Below are 21,155 nucleotides of genomic sequence, written 5' to 3'. Positions count from 1 at the left end.
TATGTACTAACGCCGCACTGTGTGCGATTATCTGGATTCTCTGTGATTTGTCGATTAGTGATTTTTGCTTTGCTGGCTACCTCTAGGTGTAGCCGCCAGATTTGTTGGCAAGCCTTCCATAGCGTCGTGATCTAGCAAGTGGCTTTGCATCCACATTGAATGGTGGGGGGTCTGCCCTAAAACCCGCTATCTGTTTTTCTGCCTCTTGGTACCAACGAAAATTCCCAAAAGAAACACCAGACCCCCGAGTCGTTTTCCCGATTGGGAGGCGCTGTCCAAAAAAGTAAATCATCGATTGTGATTCTGCTCAATGTCTCGGAAACCAAAGTTGCGTGCAAACCCCTGAATGCCAGGAAGACCAACTGCCAAAAGTGAAAAAACCATGGCTCAAAAAAAATAAAAAATGCGTAAAAAAAAGAACCCAAACCAAAAACAAGTATGGCTTTTGTCAAGCCTCCTGCGCTTCAACTCCGTGTCCCCAACGCCTGTTTTTTGCCCTTTGTCCCAGTCATCACAATCATTACCCATTAGATAGATGCGGCTCAAGAGGTAAGCCGCTCAGCCACGGCGAATTCGATACGGGGAGTGTCCACCAGATTCCACCTTTCGCCGAGACCATTGTCCCGGTCATAAATTCGAGAGTTGCCGTACTGGAGGTCCTCAGGGAGATCCCAAGCGAGCTCCTCGTTCTTGAGCCACATTCTGACGAGATAGCGAGGGTTCTCGACAGCGTCGGTGAATTCTTCTCGTGAGTGGAGAACCCCGTGGTTATTGATAAAGAGCAGGTCACCAGGCTCGGTGTTAATGCTTATCTGACCCTCGGTTGCGAACCTCTCCACAATTTCCAGGGCATTCTTTTGCTCCTGTGAGAGTACAGGAAGACCCGCCTTGCGCTTGACATCCTCCAGACCCAGCAGGGGTTCGCGAGCAAAGTTCATCATGACCTTTCCGTCGTGATGATACAGCAGAGGTCGAGTGCTGCAGGGGAAGAAGCTTCCCCGGCTGTCAAAAGGCCAGATGGGCTGCGCAAGGAGCTCGCAGAGTTCTGGATGCTCCTTTTGGAGCTTGTTATAGACGGTCCAGGTGGACGAAACAAGGGTGGCTCCGCCCTCCATGGCATTACTGCGCGACTGGAGAGCAAGAATGTCACAGAATGTGTCGGTGTGGAATGTCTAGATCAGAACAGGTCAGCGGCCAGCAGCTTCGACATATGGCCTGGCGTGACCTACAGAAGCACGAGACGAGTATCTAGTTGGGCGCTGGGACTGTGGTGTCTTTGACAGCTTGGCATTGCGAATATGCGCTTGTCTCTCGTTAGTTACGCGGGACAAAACTCAGAAGCACTCAACTTACACAGCATGTTGCCGTTCTCATCCTGCCTTCCCCGAGCACCGGCAATGTAGCTCGAAATCCCAAGGAAGATGATGATTTTGTCCTCGGGTGAGAACTCGCCGGGCTGCATATCCCGGATACCTCGGACAACAACAAAGCCTTTTCCGTTGTGAACATCCTCAGCAGCCTGCCTGAGCTTTGGGCCGAGAGTGGGAAGCGGGAAAGTGGTGGTAGAAACCTCGCTTCCAGAAAGGTCGAGCTCTTCTTTTTGTTAGCTAGAACCAGCTACAAGGCAGGAGGCATAACACGACGTACCGTTGAAGTGGGAGATGGCAGACCTGACCTCCTTAATCTCCCTGTCGTCGAGGGTGATAGTGTAGTCGGCGTCAGACTCAAAGGTTGAAGGGTTCCAGGCAAGGGGGCCGCAGATCTCGTTTGGCAGCTTGGGTATTTTGGTTGCATGGGCCAGCTCACCCTTCAGAGTCAGCGTCAAATCACCCCAGGCGGGGATATGCTCGGTATGTGAGAGGATGGTTTCGGCGCCCATTGTGAATGTTGTGGAAATAATAACGAATGAGTCCAGGCTGTTGCTGGTGATGCTCCGGAAGGAAAAAGGACATCCAGCAGCCCCTGAGCCATCTATATAGGCTCCTACAGCGCGTCTTGCAAAAGAGGTGGGTGCACGAAGCCGTGCGAATTTGTAACACGATGTGATGCGGCTCAAGATTCCGAGAAAGTCGCAACTCCGCAAAATGAGGGTCTTCCATGTCGGGTAAGGTAAGACAGCAGGAGGGGTCGACTGCACGCCTACCCAATAGCCCATGCCGGATTTAGGACGACGCCCCCCCTCCTCTTCGCGCGAGCACACTGCAGGTGATAAGAGCGGGGCTGCTTATTGGCGGAGTCTACATTTCGTGTGCTAATCGACCCGTTGGCTTCCCGTTGGTCTCGAACTCGACCCGAGCTGTCAAGTGAGGGGCTCTCGTTCAGCTCACACCCTGCTGGCCACACAACCAGGTCATCCACATTACCAAAACGAGACAAGCATGGGCAGAAATCAGGCCACTTTCAAGCCTCCATCTCGGCCGGCGGGGCATGTTCCAGCGTATCGCGAGGCGTCCAATCTGGGTCGAAGAGCTGGCTCGTATACCAATACTTCTTGTGATACTCGTCCGTGTGGTTGATGGCTTCAAAGACTGGGCCTGGTCACTGTCAGTGCTGTCCACAGAACACCAGCTGAGGGCTTGTCTTACCCTTTTTGACCACAATGTCGCGGCACTGCGCCATAAAATCGGTTTGTTCCTTATCCAGGCGCGCCATCCGACGCACTCGCGGGGCGTTCCAGTTAAATCCCTCTGTGAACAGCTGCTGGCCTTTGTAGCAGTAGTGGAAGTGAGCCAGAATCGTCTTCGCCCCCGAATTCGTGGCCCTGACGAGTGGCATGTCGAGGTACTTTACCTGTCAAAGCAGCCAGGCGGGTTAGCGCATTCATCGGAGCAAAGCGCGGCTCCCCGGGCCCGGGAGATGTGACTTACCCTGGCTTTCCTTCTGGACGCAAACTGCTGCTGGAAGAGCATCTGCATTTCGTAGTTTTGCAACAAGATGAACGAAGCCAGGAAGCTGATGAACCAATCATTGGGGCTGTGGACGTTGAACGTCGCTTGCAGTTCACGCAGCACGTCTTTTCGGAGAGGACTGAGGATGCGGTGGATGATGATGGATGCCACCTGGTAGTCTAGATACGGAGGCAGGGAATCGATGTCTTTGTAAAAGGGGTCCTGAGGATTCGACGCCTTGATGTCGTCGTCGGCCCATCCAGCCGCAGCCCAGCACCGCCACTTGGACTCGACAAATCGACAAGCCACCCACAGCTTGAGCGTCTTCCGAAGCATTTCATTCTGGTCACGGGCATTCATGTTAGTAACAAGACGAACCGATATACAGCCAACAACAACATACCGGGACAGGGAAGATGGATGCCCGGTAGGCAGCCTGAAAGATTCCCCAGACAAGGCCATCCGAGTCGTCAAGATAGGCGTCCATGTAGCGTGTGATGCCGCGATCAATGTATTCGTGGATTGATTGCACCACAGCTTCCGGGTCGGCCACGGCCCAGGGGACGGCATACATGGGCCTGTTTTTCAAATCCACATCTCCCGAGTTCAAGGGCGGCACGAACTGTCTCAACTCTACCTTGAAGCTCATGGATCCAATTTGCCCCAAGCAGAGATACTTGGATGGACCTGGCACCCATTCCCGCTCCAAGTGAAAATCGCCATAGTTGGGACCTATCATGGGGTGGTTTCTGTAAAAGGGCATGTAGTCGAGCCCAGTCCGGAAGAGTATGGTGTCTGTTACCATGTACCGCAGACATGGCAGCCGGCTCATGCGGACGGTTCTCTGTTGGCATGTCAAGCAAGGGCCGCGAGGGTTGCTGGGATCGGGAATGCACTAAAAAGTGTTAGTTCTCGAGAAAGGACAATGAAGTACTAAAAAAACTTGCCCTATTCCTTTGCATCCTACATCTGACACAGGCATGCACCTGTCGGGTGAGATGTGTGTCGGTCTTTTTGCTGCCTTCATACGGACTGCGCTTCTTCCGGACACGATGTGAGGAGCTCTCTGATACCGAGTGAGAGCTTGACCTGGAAGCTTTCGGCGCAAGAGCAGGGTAACGCTTCTCTCCCGAGCCCGAAGAAGGGGACATGGCCGAGGACTGCGAATCAGGTGGCGAAGGCACAACTGCCCAGTCTGTCGATGCGTCGTCCACAATGACAGGCTCTTCGCGTAGGTTGTCGCTCAATGATTCCGAGTCCAGTTGCATTGGGGTGGCCGAGACCGAAGAGCTCTGTTCATGACCAGGGCGATAGCGGACGTTGTCAAATTCAAAGCTGTCTCCAACCATCTCGAAATCCCAAATTCCCACGTCACAGTCATACTCTGAGCGCCGAGGGTTCAGAAGCTCCACCGTTGTCCCCTGGAGATGTGACACGGAAGTTTCCTGTGGCAGCTGAGCAAGATCGTCTTCAAACTCGAGGGATTCCAGGTCTATCTCCATAGGGGGTCGATAATGCTCATCCTGAAGGGGGTGAGCTTGGTACCAGGTCGAATGCCCGGCTTGCGGCTGTAAGGAATGAAGGGGGAGGGATTGCTGCTGCTGCTGGGTGGGTGTGGTGGCAGGCTCGGCCAGCTGGGTGCGGGCACGGCTCTGCTCAAGCAGCTCGTCCACAGTGAGATTCAAGAGGCCGGCGACACGCTGGATGTCCTCGAGGTCCTTGCCAGAAAAGTCCATGGTGAGGGCGGCCAAAAAGGCGGGTGATTGCTGGTCTGATGAAGGGAGCGAGGCGAGATGGTATCCAAGGAGGAAGTTGAGACTGTTGAGGGAGTTGATATCCTGATGCGGCTCTGGATAAGAAGGTCGGACCCTGCGCGGACCCTGGCCAGAATGGTGGTCGCGGGGGATGTGTAACGGACGCGGCCAATCATGGCCGGTCGGGAGAGCCCATCGAAACCGATCAACGAATGAGCCAACAGCAGAGCGTGTGCTAACCGGTGCAGAAAATCCAAACCGGCCGTCCACCACCCCCCAACACACACAGCCAATCGAGTCGCACATGGCCGCGACGTCGAAGCCGATTTTCTCTCAAAGACCTGGACTTGGGCTGTCTCCTGTCGTGCTGAGGTGTTGCAGCCCGAGGCGAGACTCGCTAGCGAGCTGGGGGCCGTTTGTTTAGCGGGTTTCGGGAGCTGGCGATCGGCAATTGGGACTGCCGACGCTTGTTGATCGGGGGCCTCCAGTGCCGTGGGTGTTGCATTCTCAGCGTGGCGATGTTCAGTACAGAGTCCTATCAAAACAGTTAGCAACCACCCCAAGTTCCTGAAATAGTGACAGACTCAAACCGACACATACACTTGGCGAACCTCCATTGTCCTCAGTCAATCATAATGCCATCCAGCTGAACAGGTCCCAGAATCTTGGTAGGATTAGCAACAGGCCACTATCTGGAATGCTTGGATCCCATCTCACCTTGGACTTTTGTTGGGAATGTACACCCTATGATCCGAGACACATCAGCTATTGATCGGTTCCAGCAGCTATATCTTCGCCAGAATCCCGCTGGTCCTTCCTGCACTGAACAATTGCCATGTTAGATTCCCGCCAATCATTATAGCATCCACGCCACTCACCTTCAGGAACAACTGGCAGCGAGCAAACTAATAATATGCAAGAGGCGACAAGTGTGATGTGTTGGGCTCGGCATGCACCAAAGGCAGATTCAATAACGGGAATAAGGCCTCCAAGAAACTCCAACTTGAAGTTGGTGGTAATTTGGTGAGGGTGGGTGGCAGGTATAGGTGAGTCTTTGAGATCACGGAGCAGTTGGTCGAGAAGCACACTTAAGCGTCTGGACGGCCATCCTCGAGCGAGGATAAGGCAGGGGAGTTATGAGATCCTGGGTCAGCACCCACGGGAGCCTCCAGGCACCCAACGCATCCAGATCTCCCAAAGTCGAAACGGTATGGCTGGCCGAGAATCACGAGTTCGGCACATGACTTTTGTCAACAAAGTCCATAATAGGAGATGCATGGCCTCTTTTCCATCCCTCGTACATTTGATGACGGAAATTTCCTTGGTTTACCAGATTTTCAGGACTCATAACCGCTCAGTGACGTACCGACTGGGAGGCTTATGCCATGCTGGGCCAGATCGGATTGACCCAACATCCAATCAGGGGAAGCTGCGCCCTCATAGCGGACTGTAACCGGCCAACGGCTCCTATGTTTGGCCACGAAAATCACCTTATTTCGACGATCACCCCTACGTCAGTTCTTCCTTCTCCCGTGGTTTCTTTTTCACTTCAAACAACAGCTCAGGCTTTCCTTCGCCATGAGTGGCTCCTCGCCGGCCCGGGAGCTGTTGCCGCTCTTCAGGGTCTATTCTGCCTTGCCGTCAGCACTGGTGCCTCAACATACACCTTCATACCTAGCATAAAGTACGATCAAAGTGGAGATGTCATCCAGCCCAGCCAAGTCCCCTCTTTGAATCCAAAGACGGAGGTTACCAGTGAGCTGGCTGTTGCCACCAATATGGGACGATAAATCAAACCCTATGCCATGGTTCCTGCCAGGGACCTTGATCGGCCCATATAGCCATCCAATCAAGGGACGTGGACAAAAGAACCGATGTCTGAATATGGTCACGTTGCGGGATACACCGAACATGATCTACAATTCGATATCCATTTGGGCTCCGACCCATCGGCACGGGTGCCCATCTTTCACCCTGCGCTTGTCGTTCACGGCTTCCCAATTCGGGAATCTACGTCGCTTCAAGATCCCGCGGGATAGCAGAGCAGCGTGTAGAGAAGCTGGAGTGTAGTTTTCAAGGGCTATCGAAGGTAACTATCCCATGGCAACTCAACTCGGAATTTTGGCATATATCACGGCGTGTGTGGCTGTAGCAAATTTCAGGTCGAAGCAAGCGCGGCATGTTTCTTTTTTTTTCTCTTTGCTTTTTCGTACCAAGATCATCATGTCAGATGCCAGCAACCAACATCGGCCGTCCAGTTCTTCACAAACACAAACAGACGGCTTTCTCATGATCCAACAGATGACCCAAACACCTCCCAGGGGCGCATATACGTCACTCATGAGATGCAATGGTGAGATGTTTGGTCACATCTCAAGACCTGCATCGAATGCTAACGAGGTTATCGTGTCTCAGAGTTTACTTGGTCCCATGGGGCAGTTGGAACATGCTCAGAATATACCCCTGAGCTTCACCTTAACTCTGAGCCAGTACGTAATCGTGCATCGAAGTTCCCAAGTTTCTTTTCAGCTGACATGTGCCACAGACAAGCAGATCGTCCAAAACACCATGGAGTCATCGTCGGACGTCAGCATCTGGTTAAAGAGAGCCTCGCACATGACAACCAATCATCTCGTGTCAAAATAATGCAAGTCTTGACATCTGAGATCAATTGACGTGCATTGTGCGTGCTGGGAATGTTCCGATGTTGTACACCCGATGGATTGTTGTCAAGGACCACGACATCTTGTGTTTCTGCAGTCCGATGGCCGGAGCGAGAAGCCTGGAAGAAATGCAATGGCGATCATCAGTAGTCCAGACCCTGATATCCGATGCGCCCAGGGTTTGATGGCTTGCAGTCGTTGCAGCCAATGGACGACAGCCAACCGTCGTGGGGGAAGCAAGCAGCGGCGGGACGAAAGAGCTTGACCTACGTCATAGCAGATCAGTGCTTAGCCTGCCAAGCCTCGAGTTTCCAAGGCAGGGCAAGTCCCACTCGGTTCACCAGATGAGGTCACCCAGCCTGCCGAAATGTGCGAAATTCGGTCTGAAGAAACCAAAATCCCATCTTGTCCCATCTCTACCCTCATCCCTTTCTTCCCATTTGCCTTCAACACCCCCCCCTTCCCCCCCTTTTTGCCTTTCCCCCCCCCAATTGCACATCACATCGTCATTGTCCTACCAATTCGACACGCTCCAACACTACCTTAGCATCTTACATACCACAGCCTCCAGCTACATTTACCCATCATCTCCCCATCCTTTTAGGATACCACTGATCATGTTCATGCCCACATCACTGCATGTCTTCACCCCACAGGCGGAGTAGTCCCCACAGTGCGCCAATCCATCATTATTATCGCCCAACATGGCTTCCCTCCAGCACAATCTCCGCCTGGCTACCGAGGCCGATCTCCCGGCCATGACAGAAGTCCTCAACGCAGCATCGCGCCAGGACCCCATCTACCCCTATCGGTTCCCCGATCGCCATCGCTATCCATCCGAGTTTGCTCTGCTCTGTCGCCAGAAATGCACCGAGTACTTAGCATCCAGTACCGTGGTCGTCTGCGAGATGCCGAGCGCCACCGATGCCGGGGCTATGCGGGTCGTTGCCTTTGCCGTCTGGGATACGCCGGCTTCGCAACACAGGGTCCAGGCCCACACCGGGAGCTTGGGTATGTCATTTTCTTCAGCTTATCCCATGTGCATATGTCCATTGTGGTTGTCTTAGACATCACGACACAGGAGAAGAAGAAAAGATCCTAACCGCAACCCATGTTACACAGAGCCGCTCCCCTCCCAACAACCATCCTCCCTCGGCGTTCCCATCACCATCGGCCACAAGGACAGAATGGACGCTTTTAAATCCGCCTGCGTTCGGTACAAGGCGTCCTTCTTCGATGCGAAATATAAAAGAGGACATGTCATGCTCAGGATCTTGCTTTGCCACCCCGACTACCAACGTCGGGGAGCAGGCAAGGCCTTGACAGAGTGGGGGATTCAGGAGGCACAGAGGTTGGGATTATACACCACTGTGTTTGCGAGCCCCATGGGACTTCGCCTGTACACCAAACTAGGCTTCACCGAGATCGGACGATTCAGAGTCGAGGTGGAAGGTGACGAGGAACATCTAGAGATCCCTGCGCTGGTCTTGAGCCCATCAGCCGGGATATGGGAGAGTGGGAGGAAAGCGACTTGTGGGATGGTTACGGGGGCGGGTTACAATGGTGTTTCGTCGACTGTTTGCGCGTGATTGCCGAGCAGCGTCTTGGTGGTGGGTGATTCCTTTTTGTCAGAGCAAGCGAGGCATATTTGGCGACATTTACACGGCGTGACACGGTTTCGAGTTGGATCTCGTTTTGTTCTTTTGTTCGAAGATCATCTTGGGGGTTATATATTCTTAAATGGCTGGCAGGCTGGCAAAAACATTACACATTGCGTGTTGGTTGCACAAAGAGGGGTGCGGCGGTTCGTTTGGTGAACCTTTACACTTGGTGTTTCATGATTATTGGGCATTTCTTTTCGTTATCGGAGCGGGCGGACACGTCTTACGCATACAGTTGTACAAAGCATTGCCGTCGCCATCCTTTTTCTACCATCCTGGAGGGAAGACTTGTTCTACTATTAGGGGTTGTGGAGATATGTGTTACAGATATGAGATCATTGCTTACATAGGTATCTTATGCATGAAGAATGGAAATAGATGGAGGCTCAAGTGTGGTGAGAACGATATGTATTTACTCTGTAGACAGGAACTTAGAGACTGCGATGAAATGATAAGGCCTTACAAAACAGCCAATCCACATTACAAATATCTTTCTAGACCATGTGACTAATTTGGAAAATTTCTTGATGATCTCAAGAGGCCTGTTAATATGTATTCAAGTATGACATTGTATTTGCACTCAACAATCTGATATGAAGATACCTTCCTCAGCTCTCTTGCCATAGCTTCATGACTTCTACTGGAAAGTGTAGACCAGCGTAGTTCCCATTAGCGACTGAAGCTACTCATCAGAAACAACTTGAAATGCAAACTCATTACCAGACTACCAACTTCGTACTTCCAACTCGGCCAAAATCTCCTATTACTTCATCACCCACATCATGTGATGCCAACCTGTTATTATCCTTCTCAAACACAAGCTCAGAGAGCTTCACACTTGAGAGACTTTAGCCATCCACACTGGGGTTGAAGCCGGGGACCGAGTTACCAGCAGCCTGTCTCAAATTGTCTGCAAAGTCCCTGTCACCCAGCTTGGGCCGGATGCCGCCGTCTTTGCTCCAGTTCTTGCCGTCCAGGACCTTGTTCCTCATGGCAACGCTGGGCCAGTGGTTCCAGCCGACCAGGCGGCCCAGGAACCATTGGCCGGTGTGGTTCTCGATCTTGTCGTCACCCGCATTGGCAGTGCGGAAGCTGTTTTGGTTTCATGTCAGTAGATTGTTCTCGATTTGGTTGGAAGAAAGAAAGGATCTTACTTGTGCGTTCCAGCACCCTCTTTGTGATAGACCATCTTGACTCTGGTGTCATCCTTGACCCGGAAACTGTTCGTCGCTCGGTCGTGCTTTCCGTGTCTTGCCCCAGAGACACGGCGGGGTCTGTCGTTCTGGACGAAGACAATGATGTTCTCCCACTCGTGGCGGTGGCCGCTGCCGCAGGCCCAGAGGTCCTTTTCGAAGTAGTACTCGTACATGATGGCGCACCAGCCGTTGTTGCACCGCATCCGGGAGTAGACGTTGTTGTTCTCGAGCCGGTTGAGCTCGCGGCAGTTGTGGTGAGGGCAGCCGCCTGTGCCGAGGCCGGGGTTGAGGTTGGAGGAACGGTCGACGGCCGAGGTGTAGTAGCAGCCGTCTTTGTCGAAGTCGATGACGGGCTGGAAGCGGTGCTCCATGGCGTGGGCGCCAATGGGGATGGAGCCGCGAATGTCGCGGGAGACGAGAACGGTGCCGTTGGGGGTGATGTCGTGGTCATTGTTGAGCTCGCCGACCAGCTCAGGAGAGGGAAGGGGGTTGGCGAGGGCCGTGAGGGTGCTGCCCAAGAGGGCGAGGGTGGACAAGAGCTGCATGTTTAGAGGAATGTTTTGTGAAAGAAGCTGAGATGTTGATGCTGATGATGTGACTCAAGAGCCGGACAGGAAGAGAACCTTTATATCTCAAAATTACCCATCTTGATGGCCCCTCCTGCTGACCTGGATACCCTCATCACATGTAAGGCTGCCTCTCACGGGTCCATTGCTCGGCATCATTTTGGAGACCCCACGACAGGCAACGGCATCCTTCTGTAAACTCTGCAAAGGCCTGAGAGGTGTCACCTCCTCACACACCATAGAAAAGGGAAAAAGAAAGGAGGGATGATAATATTAGGCTTCCAGTGTACCAAGCCTATGTCTCACTGAGCCTCCTCGACAGCTGCCCGTTTAAGATGGCCGGTCAGATCGGCGGCTGCCAAGACAGCAGCGCACCGCAGGCCATTCGACGATCTAGTACGACTGTGCCGCCGCCGACCAACAATACAGGCAGGAGAAAATGAAGTCTTCACGAAATGAGAGGCATTCGACGGCGACCGCCGCAGTCACTGCGTGTACCTGAATCACCACGATGGAATGCCAAGAACTATTTACGAATCACAATGTAGCCAGGAATGTCGGGATCCCAGATCGACGGGGGCTGATGTCCATCGTTGATGTTGTGACATTTATGGGATGCCCGCGTAGGCCCTCGCTGTGCTTGCGAGTAATTGTATGCACGCAAAATCCGCAATGTCTCGGCCGAAGCTATCAGATGAGAAAAGGCCGGTGGTGATGCCGAGTTGTCAGCTTTTAGGTTCGACGGCATTGTCCGCCTTCGCTCCTCCTGCAGAAATCTTTTCGAGGATTCAAAAGGGTCGATGTGGAAATAAGGTTATGCGTCTGTGAACCGTTCTCGTGGCCATATACCGAGCGGCGTGGTGAGCTTACTGTGGAATAGGTGGTGGCCAGTCACCCCCCAATATGACCCCTTTTCCAACTTGGTGTTCCTCATTTGAGCCATCCAGACATAAGGGTAAGTTTTTGTCCATAGGACATAAACAAATCACCTGGACGAATAGCTCAGGGGTAGAGCAACCGGCTGCAGTCCGGTAGGTCACGTGTTCAAATCACGTTTCGTCCTATCCTTTTATGATTTTCTAAATAAACTACTGGTGTTATTTTCGAAAACTTATTCTCAGTTGCGCTCAGTACTTTTTTTCTCCTTCTTAGTCTAGGGTCCTCAATGAGCAGACATTAGGGTTTGTTAGTACAGAGTCAATGTAGCGTGCCTAGCTAGGTACATCCTGCCATTCCAAATTCCAATATTTTTGACCAAAACCCTCCCCACATTTCGCCCGGACAATATTGGAATTTCACCAAGCATGGCAATAAGATATCCATGCCATGGCAGGCTGTTTTTTCCGGACAAGGAGAGTCACAGGCTTTTCGATCTGCTACAGGTTTCGCTTCACCGCATCAGCACGGCCACGAATCAAAAGTGACGATGGCCAAAATAGGCGATATCGGAATCCTCACAGGATGACAAGGCACAGAAATGGAATTTTGCCTTCCCCGCAAAGTCCATACGCGGCAGTTGGAATATGCGGTTGTGCATGGTTCAGATGGAAATTTGGGGTGACATGTGGAGGCGCAGTCTATCGGCTGTGTGTCCTGGCACACAGCTAGGACTCTCACGGAATGACATGCTTCCTGTATTGTGACGCAATAATTAGTAGCGAGGCAGAGTGCCAGTGAGTACCTAGTTCCGTGTCCCACGCTGCGAGTCGTGGCTTGTGCTACAGCACGGTCGGCGTCTCCATGTTTAACTAGGTATCTTGGTTATAATTCTGTAACGTATCTAACAACGTGTTCCAGAGTCGGTTCAGGCTGCGGGCGTCAAGATGCCGCCGCTCTACCAAGGATGCTGGTCGAATCTCAACCGCCCGGAAATGGATGATGGTAATCATGATGTGGGTATAATGCAAACAAACCGCCCCAAAAAAATAAAAAGAACAGATTAGACACGCTATATGCCGCTTCTGTTCTTTCCCTTCATTCTTCTTCGTTCCTCCATGTACTCCTCATACGCGAAGACGTCGTCCTCGGCTATTGTTGGGACCGCCGTCCTGATCTCTGGCATAACTGTGCCCTCGTCACTGTCTTGACTCTGCGGGGGCCCATATGGGTTGTCGTACGGGCGAACCCAGGCCTGCGATTACGGTGTCAGCCAGGAGAAGTAGGGGCTTCAAAGTCGATGATGCTTACCCCTTGGTTTCGCGGGGCCTCCGCCGTCCCCATTGGGGGTGGCGCATAGCGGCCTTCTTTCATACCCCCGGCTCCCCCATACCCCGTGTAAACCCCAGAGGCATAAGGCTCGTAGTATGCCATTTCTGGTGATGTCGGATACCCTATCGAAACGGACCCATAACTCCGACTCGAGTCGCCTTGCAGGGACATGGCCTGTACAAACTGGGCACTCAAGAGGTCCCCCGGATCACTTTCCTCCTCGCCAAAATCCTCAAACTCTCCGCTGTCGATGATGTCCAGCTGTTTCTTTGCCGACGGTCGCTTCTTGGGGTCGTGACTGGCCATGGCGCGAATGGGTTCGTAGCCTGCTGTTTTTGAAATCGAAATGATCCATTTGTGCAGGTCGGGGGCGCGAAGTCGGGAGCAAGCTGCTCGGAAGTCAGAATTTCGCATCCAGACAATCGTGGCAAACAATGACCATATGTCGACTTTGGTTGTCTGTTTCTTTCTGTAGCAAATCTCAGGGGCCATAAAAGGTTCCGTGCCAGCCGCAGTGATGGCCCTCTCGGGATCATTGGAGAGCCCGAAATCGCCCAAGCAAAACCGATAGTCTCCATTCTCGTCAAAGTCGAACAGGATATTGTCCGGTTTGACATCGCGATGCACAACGTCATTGTCGGCGAGGCAGTTGAGGGCTAGTAGAATCTGGTACAGAACTTGGTTTGAGAGCTCCCATCGATCTTCTTCTGTCTGGATCGTCTCGCAAAGGTCCTTGAGATTTCCTTTTTTCAGAGGCATAAAGATTTCGCCCCAGTTGTCCTTTTCACCGCCGCCTGCCGAGTCAAGAATCCGCAAAATATGTGGCTGTTGCATGCACGTTAGCTGCGCCATTCTGCAGAGGGACAACTGGGGAGTGCGTACATGTTGTCTCAAGGCCTTCTTCTTCAGGTTGTCAACTTCTCGGGTGGCGAATGTCAAGTGCTTGCCGGTCAAGTTGTGAAACTTCTTGACAGCAATCATCTGTCCCGTCTCGGCATCTAGCGCCGAGTAAACCGTACCGTATGAGCCACCGCCCAATTTCTCATGTTGAACGTAACGTTTTATTCTGGATTCTTGCGGCCCTACAAAGTAGGGTTCGTCTTTGTGAAAGTGATACATCCCCTCAGATTGCCATTGTATCTCGAACTGACACCACTTGGTGTTGTTGCTGCCCGAAGCGAACGCGACGTGAGTATTGATACCCCGAGCAACCAAGACGGATCTCGGTGAAGATTCGCTCCGAAATTTGACAGTATAACCCCAGCTATTTGGAGCGCCAAATGGCTTCACCGAGCTCGTACTAGAATAATCCCAAAGCAGAACCGCCCCTGTCTCCGGCACAAGCTGGAAAGAAGCATGAAGGTGAGAGATGTGCGGTAATCCCCTGCGGGGTCGAGGTTCAGAGATGTGGATGTCGGGCGGGTCGATATTGGGACCAGGACGACCCAAAGTGTAGACTGTCTTCTCGGGGCTCGATAGATTTACTAGCAGACCGACTGGATTGTTATCTTGGTCGTAGTGCAGGTGTTCATAGTTGGCGCTGAGTGAGGTGGCATAACGGGCAGCGTCGTCGATGGGAGCGAGGACGAAGATCGGCCCGGTAGAAGAATAGGAGCCGTCGTCCATCATAGGATCAAGAGAATGCGGGGCCGGGTCGGTAGTAGTGTGAGCGATGATTTATCTGTTGCCATGTATACATATATTTCCTCTCCTCCCAAAAGTCCAGTCTCACGGTGAAGATTTGGCTACCATAGGGTCTGGTCCAGGGGACAAAATAACGTTTGAACGGGCGGAGTTTGACGCCAAAGAGGAAGTTGAATGGCAGAAGTGGTGGTTGCCGGAGAGAGGGGTGGTCTGGGCATCATTGGAGCTAAATCTGTGGCATAGGCAGGTCGAGAGCTCACATGGTCTCGGGATGCGGGGGCAGCCGCAGGACAAAAAGGCCCCCTTGGCCGCCCCCCCCTTCCTCTCGACTGATGCAGCCCGTTCTTTGCGAATAGTCGCAAATGATAACGACGCAGCCGAAAAGCTGCCCATTGGCCACTGGCCTTCCCCCAGGCGGATCGATGCCGTCGACGCTGGCACTGAACAGGGACTGGGCAGGCTCACTGCGGCTCTGGCCAATGAACATGATCCAGCGGCGCCATTTAGGCGTCAAACTGAGCCCAAATGCAACGTCTGTATTGTGAAGTTTGGAATTTCGAGATCTGTGCGAGTATGAGCCACATGCGAAGAAAGCCAGTAGCAGACGGCACAAGCATGCGATCACCTTCATATTGAGGTAGGAAGGTCATCCCTTAGATATGACGGCACATGATGCATCTTGTCCTTAATGAGTTCGGCGAACACACTGCTACGGCCCTGCGGCACTGAAGCCGGGCTGCGTACAGGAGGCTACGTCGGGTTGTACAGATCAGAGGCAGAAAAAGAGGTCGGTCATGGATGTAAAATGGAATTTCAAAATGGCCGATGCGGATCCAGCCTTGATGAATTCCAGTTTGTACCATCTTCTCGAAGGCGCTTGGGCCACCTGAGGTGGGAGATCGTCAATGGGTCCACAGAAGCGGGTCAAGGCCACCACCGCCGACCAAGCGCTGATTCCGTCATCCCCCCGTCTCGGCAATCTTTCGCCGCTGTCCGCTGTAATTTTTCCATATCGACACCCATTGCGCCAACACCACCACACAAGACCAACCTACCGACTATTGCTCACAAGAATTGACAGACAAACCTCAACATGTCACGCCTATTTTCTCTTGGTCCCTTCATCCTCCGGCCTCTCCGCGCCTCATCCATAATCACCCCCATCGCAACGCGCACCTACGCCGCCTCTTTCCTCCAATCCTCTCCCTCTCCACCCCGTCTTCCAGCAGACCAGCAAGCCGAGTTTGAGCGCCTCCAACGAGCCGCCGAAGCCGCCCTCTCCTCCCACAACCAGGTCCCCGCCGACCAGCCCCTCTCGACGTCAAGACACGTCTCCTCCCCCTCTACCGACCCTGCCCAGCAACCAGCAGAAGCAAAGACTGCCCAGCCAGAAGAAGAGCCGACCTTTAGCGGTGGCATCAGGAAGGGTGCCCCTCCCGAGTTTGAAGGAGATGTCAACCCCAAGACGGGCGAAGTGGGCGGACCAAAGAACGAGCCTCTGAGATGGGGTGACAAGGGTGATTGGAGCTACAATGGGAGGGTGACGGATTTCTAAAAGGAATGGAGCAGAGGAAGGTGTCATTTCTTGTATCAACAGTCTGGACAACAAAAGCGCTGCCTTCATGAGAGAGCAAGCCAGTAATCAAGAACTAAAGGCCATACACAACACACTGCAACGCTTGATCCAACTGACTACCTTAGGTATCTATCTAACACGCTGCGAGACGAAACCACTTTAAGCAATCCTCAAAACACTTCGAACTCTGGCCACAAGCTTCGCCCAAACAGTCCCAGCAACACTGACTTGGATATCTTTCTACACGGTGGGCTCAGGGGCGGCTGTTTCCACCGGGACTACAGACACATCTGTCCCAGATTCTGTCGCCTCCACAGCCGCCGGTGCCTTTTCTGTCACAGAAACCCCATTTTCTGCCAGTCCTGTCGTCGTACCCTCGCTCGCACTCTTGCTGCCGGTGTCTCCGCCCTGCTGCCCATTCACAACTTCCTTTGCTCCTTGCTGCGTTTTCGAATCATCCACTTCCATTTCCTCCGCGTTGCGTTGCGGTTGGTTCTCCTTGTCCACTTCGCTGGGCGCCTTGCTGACGGGTCCTTGCCGCTCCGACCCTGCCGCACTGCCGTTACTCGTCGCCTTGGCCCATGCAGGGGTCAGCTCGATCTCTCGCAGCGCCTTTCGTATCCTTTCGCGTCGTGCTTTGCCCCTGAGCCTGTTCTGCGACTCACCCCCGTTGGTGAGCCACCTGATTTCGGTGATCATGTAGCTGATTCCGTCGTGTGTGGCATTGATCCGTGGCCTGCCGTCGTCGGCGGATGCGAGTGAGCCGCCAAATTCTCGACTCTTGATGCCGAATCGCGTTGTGGAAGCGTACTTCTCCAGTCGGGGCAGAATCACAAGCCTGACGTGTAGGTCGCGGTTTTCAGGCACTGCCATGGGACCTGTCTTGGGCGGAGCGTCGAGAACAATGAGGTTGGACGGAGTGGGTGTGGATGAACGCCCGTCGGTAGCAGCCTGTCGCCTGGTTTCCTCCCGCACGTCAGATATGCTGTAGCCTTGGTCGAGGTTGAGAAGGCTGATGTTGACATCCCTATGCCACTCGCCCCTAATCCACCCGCCATGAATGCAGGCGGCAATCACATCTGAATCGTCCGTGTATACCTCTGTCCCCCACAACGCTCTCGTCCGCGTAATTTCCTCGCGAACGTCGCTGCTCAGATGCTCTTTTCCGATCTTGACCGTGAGCGTACAATTGAACTTGTCTCGTATCATGTCAAAAGGCAGTGGCTCCATGGTGGACTTGAACGGGGTTCGTGGTGGTCTCCCTGTCTGGGGGTCCTGGGCCCGAGCCGGTTGGAGACGTGGCTTGTAGACAACATCTCCGAGGTGTGTGCGCGGGTAATCCGCCACCGCCTCCAGCACGGCTTTTGACGAGATGATTTGTTTCGGCTTAGGAAGAACGACAGGAGACGGGCTCCGGGGTGGCGGGACAGCTTTGGCTTGGGCCGGTCTAGGGGCTGCGTGATGGTGGTGGTGATGGGCGTTCGGAAGTTCTCTTCCGAGGGCAGAGGTCGGGGAAGGGACAGGAGTAGAGCCCTTTAGGTGTTTGAAGGGGGCGTTGGCGGCACTGGCAGGGGATCCTGTCTGGTCCATACCATGATGGTGATGGTGGTGATGATGACTGCCGACGTTAGATGCTTGACCTGGGAAGCCTGGGGCATGGACATACTGATGATGGTGGTGCGCATGCGTCTTTGCCTTCTTGGCACGGCCACCCACTGGGGTCGACCTGCCTGTGCTACCCTCTTCGTCTCGAAGATCCTCCTCCTTCAACTTCCTCCTCTTCCCACGTCCAGGCTTCGCCATCTCCACAACCGGTTCGTGCAGGGGACCGTCTGGCTCCTCGCGGCGGAGCAATCCCATGGCATTGAAGGGAAGCTGCGCACCTGTGGGAACAGGGCTGGAGATGGCACCCACACCGCTACCAATACCTGAAAACATGCGACCAAACTCGCTCTTGATGCCTGGTTCTCCGGCTGGACCCGCCAGCTGGGGCTGGGCTCCTTGCACCGCTTGCGGCAATGGTGAGATGCGGCCCTTTCTGTTGATTTCCTGGATCCCTAGTAAATTTCGCTGGTTTCCATGTGGCGTATTGAGCTCCTCTATGCTCCGGTTACGAGGAGAGTCGTACATAGGTGGACCACCCACCCCGCCGTACGCGACAGACGGAGGTGGAACGGCTTGGTCCTCACGACTTCGTGGTGGGAGCTGTTGCGGGTGTGGCTGGCGGTCCATGTGCATGTGGTTCATGCGCTGGCGGTCCGGTGAGTCGTAAGACTGGGGATGTACAGGTCCAGGTGGGGGGATGGCGTTTTGGTGAGGGGGCATTGGATGGCGTTCCACATATTGGTGAGGGCCGTTGTTGTAGTGCGGTCCGGAGGCAGGAGGGTACTCTTGGTGTCTCGGAGGTCCATGATGCATGGCAGGGTCGTAGGGAGCTCGCGCTGGCTCGTACCCAGGCCTTGGCCAGTGATTACCCTGTTCCCGCGGTTCTGGAGGGCGACCGTAACCCTGCTGAGCCCGTTGTTCCATCTGCCGCGCATATTCTTGCGGATGCATGCCATGTGGTGGTCGTCCTGGATCGCCACCGGACATGGCCCTCTCTCGCCGCTCTCTTTCCCGAAACTCCATATCCCGCTCATGACGCTCCCTCTCCTGCCTTTCCCTTTCATGTCGCTCCCTATCCGGCATGAACCGCTGTTCTTCATACTTGAGCACTCTGATCGGACGCTCGGGGTTGTATTCCTCGGCCGGAGCTGGCCGTAGTTGTTCTTCTCTGTGTCCATACAATTCATTAGGCGGTCTGGTTACTTCCATTCGGGGATGTCCAACAGGCTGGAACGATTTCGGCTGGCTGTTGGGCCGAGGAGGCACGCTCGTGTTTGGCATTCGTGGTGGTTCCCTAGGATCCCTTCCTTGCTCGTTGAGCGACATCGGTGGCCCGCCTCTTGGAGGATAGGCCTGTGGGGTGCCATAGCGTTGTACCTCTGGCGTCGAGTTGTAGGCCTGAGGAGATGCTCCGGCCGGCGCTCTTGGATCGCGGCCATCGTACATGCGATGATGTTCTGGAGTTTGTGGTCGTCGAAATGGCACGTATTCTGGCGGTGCAGCTTGATGCATTCGAGGAGACGCATGAACAGGTTGTTGATTGTAGCCAGGACCAGGACCAGGACCAGGACCGGGACCGGGACCGGGACCAGAACCAGGGCCGGAGCCGGGGCCGGGACCATTTGGAGGTGGTCCAGGCGCGTACTGTGAGGGCTCCCTGTTGGCGAGCATCGAAGAGATGGACATGCTGCTTCCAGGCTGACCGGTCCTCGTCAGTGATTCCAACGCGGGTAGTTCACGTCCTCGAGGAAAAGCGGATGGGGGTCCAACTTGGACAGGGGGAGGGCGCGGTGCTGGTGGACCATAAGGGCCTCCCATTTGATGTACGCCTGGTCCTCCTTGCTGCTGCTGCTGTCCCTGCTGTTGTGGCGGCGAGGATGGTGGCGGCGGCATCGCGCGAGTCATGGCTGGACCTGAAGCTATCGAGGAGGTGCTCGGATGTCGCGAGTGTGTCGACGGCGGCATCGGGCCGGGACCAGGCTCGGGACCACCATACTGTCTCGCGCCCGGGTAATAGGGAGGCGGATCGGAGGGTTTGCGCGCGTGCATTTCGGAGTAGGGGGGGCCGGTGGGCTGCGGAGGATGGGAGGGATGGGGCGCGGGATGGGACGGCGGATGTGGTTGAGGGCCGTGAGACGATGGATGCGATGATGGTGCGGGTGGATACGGAGGTTGCGATGTCGCTGGGTTCGCGTTTGCTGGCGGGAATGACGGTCGTGTAAAGGGCGAGGCGGCAGCGTTCCGCGAGAAGGGGTGCTGTGGTGGTGGTGGTGGTTGTCTTGGGTCCATGGCGCGCTGTGAGCTCGATCGAGGAACAATGACGGAGTATCTGTTGAATTTTCTTGGGCCGTTTCGTTGGTCACCTCAGCCTCTCACAAGGGAGAGCTTGCGCCGGCTGGCAGCTCTCTCGGGATCCAAGGTGCAGCTTATGCAGGTAGGTGAGGTGGCCCCCGTGTTGGACATTAGCAGACAAACAAGGCCAGACACAATCTCTCTCTCGGTCGGCAGCGAGGGTGAGGAGAATGAATGGATGGACGAGGATGGAGAAATGCACCGGACCAGGCATAAATTTTGCGCCCTTGTCCTGTTTCTGGTGCTTCTGGGGAAAGATGCGTGACCACCCGACCCCCGACCTGCAGATTTCGGTTCCGCACGGGCTGCTTTGGAGAGATGGCCCAAGCTTGTCGCATCCCATCGGTGCTGATTGGCGGGCGCGCCGCAGCCAAAAAGAGGGACGCGATGAAAAAGCCTACTGGTGCTCTCTCCACCCAAGGATCCCGCCTGGGCGCTAGCGCATTGGAGGGTTGGACGCCAGGGGTCCCCGTCCTGGCCCCCGTCTTGTGCTGCCAAACCGCGATCGACGATAGTTTTTTTTTTTTCTTTGGTCTGGCACAGCACCTACACACTCTTCACAGTTCAAGCAATTCGACTGTGAGATATCTCTATTCTTTGGCGAGCCACCTCGTCTTTTTAGTTCACGTCACTAATATTGCAGGTGTAGATTGTGTATGGAGCTACGATAAGTGTGAGAGTCTGGTCTGGATCAAAGAAGTGGAGTGCTTTTGGCTAGGTTGGGGCGGTGTACGAGTAGCTGATGCAACACCAAGAGCTGGGGAAGCTTTTGCTCGGCGCGGGCCATCATCGCATCACCACCACCACCCACCACCTTGACAAACAGGCCCAATCTTGGCACCCTGAAACAGAAGATCAGGGCAACAGTCAATAAAGAAACATTTAATCCCAAGAAAATCTCTCCAAAAGCCCTCTCTTCTCATTTGTTGCCCACACTCTCATCTCGTGCTCATGATCAGGTATCATGCAGCACAACAACCACCAAAACAAGACTTTGCATCATGACCTGCCTCGACCGGCCTCCATACATGTACACATCCTC

At 54.1% G+C, this 21,155-nt stretch overlaps 10 protein-coding genes and 1 non-coding gene across 11 annotated transcripts; 4 read left to right on the top strand and 7 right to left on the bottom strand.

Annotated features, from left to right (window-relative positions):
* Positions 1–267: 267 nt before the first annotated feature.
* Positions 268–2,155, bottom strand: QC762_310500 (uncharacterized protein; the record flags this gene model as incomplete). Its single annotated transcript, XM_062889347.1, has 4 exons — positions 268–1,172; positions 1,230–1,303; positions 1,354–1,596; positions 1,648–2,155. The coding sequence occupies 4 exons, from the start codon at positions 2,153–2,155 to the stop codon at positions 543–545; spliced, it is 1,455 nt and encodes a 484-aa protein (XP_062745444.1). The 3' UTR covers positions 268–542.
* Positions 2,156–2,400: 245 nt separating this feature from the next.
* On the bottom strand, positions 2,401–5,937 carry QC762_310510 (uncharacterized protein; the record flags this gene model as incomplete). Its single annotated transcript, XM_062889348.1, is given in 9 exon segments — positions 2,401–2,534; positions 2,586–2,784; positions 2,868–3,230; positions 3,292–3,783; positions 3,836–5,177; positions 5,243–5,285; positions 5,294–5,306; positions 5,360–5,386; positions 5,521–5,937. Coding segments are annotated over 5 exon segments (2,301 nt in total). The 5' UTR covers positions 4,949–5,177; positions 5,243–5,285; positions 5,294–5,306; positions 5,360–5,386; positions 5,521–5,937.
* On the top strand, positions 5,074–6,432 carry QC762_0060680 (uncharacterized protein; the record flags this gene model as incomplete). Its single annotated transcript, XM_062883598.1, has 3 exons — positions 5,074–5,479; positions 5,565–5,671; positions 6,208–6,432. Exons 1-3 carry the CDS (start codon positions 5,389–5,391, stop codon positions 6,430–6,432), a joined length of 423 nt encoding a protein of 140 aa, XP_062745442.1. The 5' UTR covers positions 5,074–5,388.
* Positions 6,433–6,742: 310 nt separating this feature from the next.
* Positions 6,743–7,288, top strand: QC762_0060670 (uncharacterized protein; the record flags this gene model as incomplete). The annotated part of the gene is made up of 2 exons (XM_062883597.1): positions 6,743–6,995; positions 7,188–7,288. The coding sequence occupies 2 exons, from the start codon at positions 6,743–6,745 to the stop codon at positions 7,286–7,288; spliced, it is 354 nt and encodes a 117-aa protein (XP_062745441.1).
* A 721-nt stretch (positions 7,289–8,009) lies between these two features.
* On the top strand, positions 8,010–9,567 carry QC762_310520 (uncharacterized protein; the record flags this gene model as incomplete). The annotated part of the gene is made up of 2 exons (XM_062889349.1): positions 8,010–8,316; positions 8,428–9,567. 2 exons carry the CDS (start codon positions 8,010–8,012, stop codon positions 8,892–8,894), a joined length of 774 nt encoding a protein of 257 aa, XP_062745440.1. The 3' UTR covers positions 8,895–9,567.
* Positions 9,481–11,571, bottom strand: QC762_310530 (uncharacterized protein). The gene is made up of 2 exons (XM_062889350.1): positions 10,121–11,571; positions 9,481–10,058 (listed from the first exon to the last, which is right to left on the bottom strand). Exons 1-2 carry the CDS (start codon positions 10,705–10,707, stop codon positions 9,815–9,817), a joined length of 831 nt encoding a protein of 276 aa, XP_062745439.1. The 5' UTR covers positions 10,708–11,571; the 3' UTR covers positions 9,481–9,814.
* Positions 11,572–11,719: 148 nt separating this feature from the next.
* QC762_0060640 lies at positions 11,720–11,791 on the bottom strand. Its single transcript has one exon. It is a non-coding gene; the product is annotated as a tRNA-Cys (tRNA).
* Positions 11,792–12,369: 578 nt separating this feature from the next.
* QC762_310540 (uncharacterized protein) lies at positions 12,370–14,565 on the bottom strand (the record flags this gene model as incomplete). The annotated part of the gene is made up of 3 exons (XM_062889351.1): positions 12,370–12,859; positions 12,916–13,761; positions 13,819–14,565. 3 exons carry the CDS (start codon positions 14,563–14,565, stop codon positions 12,677–12,679), a joined length of 1,776 nt encoding a protein of 591 aa, XP_062745438.1. The 3' UTR covers positions 12,370–12,676.
* A 271-nt stretch (positions 14,566–14,836) lies between these two features.
* QC762_0060620 (uncharacterized protein) lies at positions 14,837–15,341 on the bottom strand (the record flags this gene model as incomplete). The annotated part of the gene is made up of 2 exons (XM_062883596.1): positions 15,206–15,341; positions 14,837–15,114 (listed from the first exon to the last, which is right to left on the bottom strand). The coding sequence occupies exons 1-2, from the start codon at positions 15,228–15,230 to the stop codon at positions 14,837–14,839; spliced, it is 303 nt and encodes a 100-aa protein (XP_062745437.1). The 5' UTR covers positions 15,231–15,341.
* Positions 15,342–15,673: 332 nt separating this feature from the next.
* Positions 15,674–16,135, top strand: QC762_310550 (uncharacterized protein; the record flags this gene model as incomplete). Its single annotated transcript, XM_062889352.1, has 1 exon — positions 15,674–16,135. The coding sequence occupies one exon, from the start codon at positions 15,674–15,676 to the stop codon at positions 16,133–16,135; it is 462 nt and encodes a 153-aa protein (XP_062745436.1).
* A 247-nt stretch (positions 16,136–16,382) lies between these two features.
* On the bottom strand, positions 16,383–20,376 carry QC762_310560 (uncharacterized protein). Its single transcript, XM_062889353.1, has 2 exons — positions 17,823–20,376; positions 16,383–17,774 (listed from the first exon to the last, which is right to left on the bottom strand). Exons 1-2 carry the CDS (start codon positions 20,048–20,050, stop codon positions 16,397–16,399), a joined length of 3,606 nt encoding a protein of 1,201 aa, XP_062745435.1. The 5' UTR covers positions 20,051–20,376; the 3' UTR covers positions 16,383–16,396.
* Between the last annotated feature and the right edge of the window lie 779 nt (positions 20,377–21,155).

This window comes from Podospora pseudocomata, chromosome 3 (genome assembly GCF_035222375.1).
Source record: "Podospora pseudocomata strain CBS 415.72m chromosome 3, whole genome shotgun sequence".
NCBI classification, from domain to species: Eukaryota; Fungi; Ascomycota; class Sordariomycetes; order Sordariales; family Podosporaceae; genus Podospora; species Podospora pseudocomata.
The sequence above is the reverse complement of the archived record's forward strand: the minus strand, read 5'-3'. Positions and strand labels throughout refer to the sequence as shown.